General features: G+C 31.1%; 1 protein-coding gene across 1 annotated transcript in view; it reads left to right on the top strand.

The window, feature by feature from the left end:
- Window positions 1-9,343, top strand: part of LOC106466831 (chromodomain-helicase-DNA-binding protein 8-like) — a 140,678-nt gene that overhangs the window by 91,844 nt on the left and 39,491 nt on the right. The window contains 3 exon segments of the mRNA XM_022394904.1: window positions 347-459; window positions 864-875; window positions 7,730-7,803. Coding sequence (XP_022250612.1) covers window positions 347-459; window positions 864-875; window positions 7,730-7,803 — 199 coding nt within the window.

Below are 9,343 nucleotides of genomic sequence, written 5' to 3' on the forward strand. Positions count from 1 at the left end.
CTATCCTTCAGAATTATTGAACATATATGTATATTTGATTACTATCCTTCAGAATTATTGAACGTATATGTATATTTGATTACTATCCTTCAGAATTATTGAACATATATGTATATTTGATTACTATCCTTCAGAATTATTGAACATATATGTATATTTGCATCACATTCAACCAAGAACTCAATGAAGGCTTTGATTATGTTTTCAAAAGACAGCATTGTATTATCAGTAAGAATTAAACTATAATATGTTTTTATTGTTGGTGTATAGGTAAACTAATACAAAAGACAGCATTGTATTATTAGCAAGAATTAAACTATCATATGTTTTTATTGTTGGTGTATAGGTAAACTAATATTCCCTTCAGTTTCGGATTTAAACACAAGACTGCGGAAGCTTATCACTAGTTATCAGAGAACACACAAAAAAGAAGAATTAAGACTAGCACAAAGAGCAAGAGTAAGTCTGACTTTGTATGTACAAGAATGAAAGTCTGCTTTGTCAATTTTTTTCAGTTTTATATGAAAATTTCTAAAATTAAATATTAAAGCTGTGCAATTTTTCTTAATCTTTGTCATTACTATAAAAAAATAGGGAATGTAAAATGTTTTCTTTCACATATGTCTTATATTTGTAAAAAATAAATCTGTAAAATATTAGTCGCAAATAACTTGTAGATTTATAGACATTAAAAAGTTCATTTCCTTCTAGAACTGAGAAGCATGGGCATATCATATTATCTAGATGTTTGATAGATATAGAAACAAGTGTAATAATAGAACACATCAAAAAGTTCTGTGTTTTAGTTGTTAAGAAACTGACATTTTTCTTTGTTCTATTGTCAATTCCATTCTGTCATCCAGGATGAACCAATGGTGAGGGAATTTTTCTATGTTTTAAATATTTTCTGTATATCTTTTGTCCTGAACAAACAGGCAAGCAGCATATAGCTCTGTTGTTCTTGTTTGCTTATTGGCATGACTAGTTGTTTTTACACACCACAGTTTGAAGCTTAAATGTTGCTTTATTTTCTAAAATCAACATTTGTTTTGTCCTTTGGTTTCAAGTACTTTTAATCTTGTATGTTGCATGCTATGAATAGCTGCATTGTTACATTTATTTCATAAAATGGTATGGTGGATGTCAGAAATATTTCAACTAATCAATTAAAGTATTAGAAAATTGAAGCTAGTTCATTCAAAATATTCATACTGCCAACAAGCTTGTTTCGTTATAATTTTATGAATCTTATCTTAGTTGTAATAACAAAAAAAGTAATTATTTTTACAAGCCATTTTGTATATTAGATTAAATGATGAAATATCAAACAATACCTTTGGAATACGTTGCATTGCTTTAAAGTGTAAATAAATTAAATGTTGCTTGAGCAGGTAAATTTACATTTATGATACCTAAAATAATGCTCACGTTTCACTTTACCTTTAACTATGTTTTCTCAAGATTGATTTTCACCTTATGAAATGATACAATAAAAATGGATTTTTCAAGAACTTCTCAAGCTATAAAATAACCTAACATTTGACATACAAGAAAGTTTTTAACTTGACTACAAGGTACATCTATGATACTCTTATGTATGTTTATGTATGAAGTCCCTAGGTTGACATACCACTGCTTTCATCGTTTCCAGGTTTGTGTTTCATAAAAAGTTTCTCAACATTGCAGTATTTACTCTATATATTTCTGTGTGTTCCAAGTAGAAGCATTTAAATTTGATAAAATGGTTTCTTTCTTCACAAACACAAAAGAATGGGGGAGAATATGTTAAATTTTAGCAGAAATTGAAGAGCAGTCTTCGAGTAATGACAAAGTGTTATTTTTCAGTCCAGAATAAAACATATAAAGCTAAAAGTCACGATTGTCTTAATTATATAGACAAATAAATATAGATCAGTAGATATTGTAAACTAAAAATTTGTATTTACAACTTTTAAAAATGGGAGAAAGGCACTTAACTAAATATAGTTACTCCTATATAATTCAAAACACTATTAATCTCAATGAAGTGTAAGCATGAGAAGTGTGAATTCTGTATTTTTTCAGAAAATGTTCTTTTAAAACTATTAAATCCAAATACCTGCTGCACAGCTAATTATTATTACAGTTTTATTTTTAACTTATCTGGATTATAATTTCAACTTCTCCTGAATAGTTAAATGGAGGTATATGTAAACAGATGATGTTTGTGAAAGTGAACTCAAAATTCTATAAGAGTAGCAATCAGAATTTTACTTGGTAAAATATGTACAGTTCTTCTATTGTCTTCATTATTACCTATGTCATAGCATAGAAAACATTTTGTATAATGAATGGTGGATATTGTGTCTCATGAGAACAAATCGTGCCTGAAAGAATGACACACTTGGACATTCTGATAAATTCATCCTTTGTGTAAAATAATATAAAGCATGTTTATCTTAACATGTTGGTCCAGCATGGCCAGATGGTTAGGGCGCTCGACTCACAATCTGAGGGTCGCGAGTTTGAATCCTAGCCATACCAAACATGCTTGCCCTTTCAGCCATGTGGGCATTATAATGTGATGGTCAATCCCACTATTCGTTGGTAAAAGAGTAGCCCAAGAGTTGGCTTCCTTCCCTCTAGTCTTACACTGCTAAATTAGGGATGGCTAATGCAGATAGCCCTCGTGTAGCTTTGCACAAAAATTCAAAACAAACAAATCTTAACATGTTAAATAAGTCAATAATACAAAAAGAAATAAATCTTACAATTTACTTCTTGTAAATGTTTAACATTAAAAAAATTACTTTATTTTAAATATTAGGTTTAACATAATATTTCTACTTAATCTAACCAAAGATAGCTAATTTTCATGTCACAACTTGCATTAACAACATTCCTAGTTAATTGTATTCAAATAATATATGATTTAATTACATTCAGTCCATGGAGTGTGAATAAGATACTTTATATTTATAATTTTGTAATAATACATTACAGAAAAAATGTATGTCTATCATATTTATAGTTTTCCCTCAAGCATTATACATTGATCTGAAAGTATTTTCCATATTTTAGTTGGTTATTTGTAAATAAGGTATTCTAAACGTTACATTTTTTTGTGAAACAAATGCATCAAAAAGTTATTAAGAAGTATAAATTACAAGTTTAACTAAACAGGTTTTTATAAAATGAATTTAAAAAAGTACCTTTTCAAAATTAAAATGTATAAATGCATATAAACTACACAGCCAAAGTGTTCACATTTTTGCACAAAGATACTGAAATATTTTTAAAAGATAATTTGTTTTTGAAACTTAATACACAAACTAAAAAATGTGTTGAAATGTAATTCAAATGAGCTCCTTATATGTGAGGAATGTATAATCACCTGATGCTGCTCAGTAATGAGGAATGTTAATAAACACAGCCTTTTCACTTCCGTGGAGTGTAGATCTGAAACTCTTCATTTAGTATTACTAAAATAATTTTTATAGGGACAGTTGTTTGCCTAGATTATATTTTGATAGAAATTATATATTTAGTATTATACACATACAATTGGTTTGGTTTGTTGTGAATTTTGTGCAAAGCTACACGAGGGCTATCTGCACTAGCTGTCCCTAATTTAGCAGTGAAAGACACGAGGGAAAGCAGTTAGTTATCACCATCAACTCTTGGGCTACTCTTTTTACCAATGAACAGTGGGATTGATCATCACATTGTAATGTCCCCATGGCTGAAAGGCCGAGCATGTTTGGTGGGATGGGTATTTGAACCCACGACCCTCAGATTGTGAGTTCAGTGCCCTAAGTACCTCACCATGCCAGACCTCACATATATAAACATAATGGTTTAATTATTTTAGGGCAGTTCATATGAACTGAACTTCATTAATTTTCTCTGTTTATATAAATCAGATAGTGAAATTCCCATACAATACATTACCTCCTCTCACCTAAATAGCTATTCTTGTTCAGTGCTGACCTCTATATGCAAAAACCAATTTTGTGCATGCTAAAAGCCTTGAATCTCCTAAATCTGGAATTGACTGATTCCAATATTTCTCGCATGAACATCATGAGACAAAACCTCCACCAATAAGAATGCAACATACTCTCTGAACGCATGTGACTCCTCTGTGTTCATTTCTACTGAACTACCACATTTTGTTTGGAAGTACTCATGTTCTAATGTGTAGTTTGTGCTCTCTTCATGTGTTATATTTTAATTTTTTTGTCTGTATCTTTGTATTAATTTCTCTCAAGAAGTTTACTCTTTATTATACAATATTAATATTTGTAACTTGTTGAGTTATTCCAAAGTGGAATTATTTTATATTTCTACCCAGTTACAGAACTTATTACTTCATTACAAAAGCTTTTTCTTTTTCTCCACTGGTCTTTTTTGGGGGACTTCTCCTGTACCTTCAGCATCATGTGGGGTATCTTCCATGCTATATTAATTTTTTTTTTTTTATATTTCATTCTGAGATATTGTTATCTTTATTCTTTTACATGTCTGGCAATTTTCTGTCCTTTACCTGTTCTATTTACGGGTTTTTCTCCGTTAGTCTTGTATGTTCAATGCTGTTTGGGGTTCAGGATTGATCAGTCCCACCTCAATCACTTCGTGGGTCTTCTATGTTTTTATATGTAGTTTTTGTTCACATTTGTGTTTGCTATTTCTGGATGTCAGGGTATGCCCAAATTACACATTATTTTGTATTTTTTTAGATACTATTTTAGGTTATTTCACCATGTGAATCAGTCCCAGTTTCGTGCCTTGCCCTTTGGACTTGTCTCGTACCATATGTTATTTGAGAGGTGGTCTGAATTTTACCTGACGTCCACTTTTTGGATGCGATTTTACCTACACTATTCATTGGATGTATAGCTTTGGTTAACTACTTCCGAACGGGGGTAGTCTTCATGTACTCATATAAAAAAAATCCTTCCACGGTCAGCGCGAGCTGTTGGATTTTCCAGCTGGAGGTGTTTTTCCTGTTTCATACCTCACATTCTCATCTCTTTGGGGTGGGTATTTTTGCACTACCCTCTATTGGGACCATCCATTGATTTTCCTCTTAAGTTTCTCCTTCCCTCTTCTTCTATATGAGTTGATAGATTTTCATATCCCCTACAATGTCGAGTTTCTTGCTTCCTTTCCCTCTTCTGGATTGTTTCTCTTCCCTGATCTCCATGTAGGATATGGTTTGATCTGTAGGAGGCTTCAAGACTATGGTCTTATTTCCTTCACACCCTGGTACTTCATCCAGTCCAATGTGCTTTTATTCACTCATTTCATTTTGTCCAGATTTGACTAATCCTGTTTTATTTCGACTAATCGACGGTGGTGGCTTCTATCACTCACCAGGGGGACATTCTTTCTTGTTCTTTTGTGGTAGACAGTGGATCTCCCTTTTTGAACCCATGCACTTCATGTGCGTCTCCTGGAGGGTCGTGTTCCAGATTTTGGTCCTCCTTGCTCATTGCCTTTCCAGTCCTGTCACATTTTCTTCCTAAGAGTGACCTCTCAATTCTTCAAATTATTGATGGCTCTACCTCCTGTGGGGTACTCCTCCACTTCAACTTTTGAACTTTTTATCAATTCCCAAGTAATTCTCTCTCTCTTGTTTTTGGTCTCTAGTTCATCATCCTATTGCCCTCACTGTCAATATGTTCAGTCAGGATTATATCCAGTTTCTCACGTTAATTTTTTTCCCAAAATGTTTATTCATCTATGTCACTCCGCTTCATGTCTTCTTTCTTATTTATTTCTTGGCCAGCACAAATATGGGTTACTCTGCTGTTTCAGCTCAATTGTTTTCTTTGTTCTGGATCATTTTTATTTCCCTCTTTTTCATGGTTCATGTGGTATATTCCTATTGACTTTTCCGTTTCTTACCTTCTTCTACATTTCTTCTCAACTACTTCCAGATTTACTTTGTCAGTCCAGTACATGCTTTGGGTTGCTTCATTGTTTTCGAGGTTTTCCATTGAATCCATCTCCCACAATTTCCTTTCCTTACTGCACTGCTTTGTCTGTGATTTTTCTTTTCCTTCCTCCCTTGGATTGTGATTCGATTTGCCTTTTATTCCTTGTATCCTTCTTCCAGTCATCGATTCCTCGTGTCTTCACTCAGATCATGCACCTTCCCTTTTCCCTGCGTATTTTCATATTAACTAAGAATTAAAATTGAGTTAAATAAATGCATTTTTGTATATTTTAAAAGATCATTCTGTAATGTTACTCTTCTTAAAAGTTGATTTTCATTTGATTGATTTTCCCAATATGCAACAATTCAAATACAGATATTAATTTATTATTTACTATTTATATTTGTTTACTAAAACTTGTAGTATAACCAAGCAAACTATCATACAGTTTATTTTTTCATAATAATGACATAGTATGTAGATAGCCTTGTAATTGAAGTTTTGTCTGTAGTTGGTTTTCATCAAGTCATTTTATCAGTAATTATTTCAAACAGGGGGATAAACTGATTAGTTAAAAACGAAATTCATAGTTTAGAATTCTTGTTTTTAATACAAAATTAAGATCGAGTATCTTTTATCACACTTTTCTGACCATACAAATTTTTGATTTGTTCCTGTTAATTAGTCAAGAAATTGAAGTACAACATAATAGTAGACTAAGCTACACTAAGCCTACTTTTTAATTTGACTTGCAAGTATGTTACAGCTACTTTAGTAAATAGTATGTACAAGGTTAAATGTTACCATAGAATCTTCAACATAGTATTCATCTTTAACCACTTGAAGCTTGACAACTCTATATCCCTAGTTTGAGTTCAGTCTCTGTATGTTTGCTTGTAGTTTACACCAGACTAGCTAAACAACAACAGTGTCATTTCCTCATATAGAGTTTTTAAGTATAGATAAAGTATCAGTAGGTTTGTATCTTCACAGAGGTTTAAGGAAGTATCAATAAGTTTGTATCTTCACAGAGGTTTAAGGAAGTATCAATAAGTTTGTATCTTCACAGAGGTTTAAGGAAGTATCAATAAGTTTGTATCTTCACAGAGGTTTAAGAAAGTATTAATAAGTTTGTATCTTCACAGAGGTTTAAGAAACTATTTAAAAAAAGAAGTGCAAGAAAATTGAATGAAAATTAATGCTCTGAACTAATTTAAAATGTTGGCTTGCAGTTGCAGGATTATTTTTATTTGAGTGCCATAGTTATTTTTTCACTGGCACATGATTTGTAATCTTCAGTGATTTAGCTTAACATTTGCAATGCTTATTATTTCATATTTTTATTATTAACAAGTATGCTATTGTGCATCATACAGAGTATGGAAACCAGTAACTATGAAGTACTTATATGGCTAATTTGTCGATAAGAAAAATATAATTTCGCTAATTTGTTTTTGTTAAATGTGTGTCTTTTATTTAATGTGTGTTATATTTGTAAAATAATTGTACATACATAACAAATTATGGTCCTTTTGATAATATTTTATGAATGTAATTAAAACACAAGTTTTTTTATGTTTAAGGTTTATACATTTATGGATTATTTTCATTATTTGTACAGTTTATCTTGGTGGTAAAAAGTATATTTAATTTCCTAATAATTGGTGACTAATTGCATGCTGCATTCTTTGTTTTTCAGTACCAAAAGGAGAATTTTTTATACGTAGATCAAGACCAATTAAATTATAAACATTCATGCAGTAGTGAATTGTATTACTTAAATACTTTTATTGTTTGATTTTATCCAGAGAATAGAAAGAAGAGAGAAGTTTGAAGCAGTTATTAAGGAAAGGGAAATGAAGAAAATGGAAATTCAACAAAGGTAACCTGAGGAACACAAATGCTATTTAAAACCTCCAAAATTACTATTTTTTTACATCCTCTGTGTGAAATTTGATGATGCTTAGCAAGTACAACACACGAGTACAAAATCTTTGTAACATCATAAGTTGCAGGGATCATTGTTTTCCATATATTTTTATTTACTGTTCTACGTTTTAAGAATAATAACTGAAATATAAGAAATTATTTGTAAATAGTAATAATATATGCACATATGTAATGTATGATAACCAAAATCTCTAGTACTAGTACAAAGAAGAGTAAGGGATTTACACTTTGCAAAGACCATTTTTATGCTATTCGATATGATAATGTGAGATGCACTTGCACCTAATGATATAAAACTTGGCTGGTGGGATGGTTTGTTAGACACAGTTCAGAGGTAAATAAAACAAAAAATTAATATATATATATATATAAATAGGTGTATACTGTTACAAAGTGTAAGCTATTTAGAATAAACATTTGTGGCTTTCTGTTACAATTATCAGTCATTCTAGAAAGAAAAATGGATAATTTAGATTTATTTCTTAATTTTTATGGTGATTACGAGGTTGGTCAAATCAAACAAGCCCATATAGAGTTAAGGTAGAGAAAACAACAGACAAAATGTATAGTTTTTTTTTAAAAACATCTGATAGTTATTTAGGAGGTTATAGGGATTAGGAAAGTGAAATCTTAATACTTATATTTTGATATATACCTGATATTTTGTGTACGAGAGCCTTGGAATATTTACTAATAACCCGATGATTACCAGATTGTGAAGATATGTGTACATTATCAAAAGTTATAGTATGACTACTCTCGTGGTTATTTTGTACTGGGTGCAATGCATCTAGCCCCGTAGTCAAAGAGTTAACTCTGACCATGCAGTCTTGGTAATTTTGACCAAATTTTAACCATGATTCTGAATGTCTTTACAAAATTTGGCCAGCTTTTAGTAAACATAACAAATATGTTTTACACAAAAAACTGATTCTTAAACCCTATTGCCTCTGGTATCCTTTACAGCACATGATACAAGGATTTAGTGTCTTACACTGGTATCCTTTACAGCACATGATACAAGGATTTAGTGTCTTACACTGGTATCCTTTACTGCACATGATACAAGGATTTAGTGTCTTACACTGGTATCCTTTACTGCACGTGATACAAGGATTTAGTGTCTTACACTGGTATCCTTTACTGCACATGATACAAGGATTTAGTGTCTTACACTGGTATCCTTTACTGCACATGATACAAGGATTTAGTGTCTTACATTCAAAATTTTATTTCCTTATGTTATACCAATTAGAATAGCATACAATCTTAGTTTAAAATCCATATTTTAGTAGTATACAAGTTTTAAGTCCTTAGTTCTACAAGGGAATATTTAAAAAAATCTTGAATTTCCACTAGTATAACCTACGTACACATTTAGTCTTAGCATGTAATCTTCCCTATTTTATCCATCGCCTCTCGAAATTGTATGCAATTAAATGTAAATTACTCTCTATAAAATCATTATTGCT

This window comes from Limulus polyphemus, unplaced genomic scaffold (assembly GCF_000517525.1).
Source record: "Limulus polyphemus unplaced genomic scaffold, Limulus_polyphemus-2.1.2 Scaffold2392, whole genome shotgun sequence".
Classification (NCBI taxonomy): domain Eukaryota; kingdom Metazoa; phylum Arthropoda; class Merostomata; order Xiphosura; family Limulidae; genus Limulus; species Limulus polyphemus.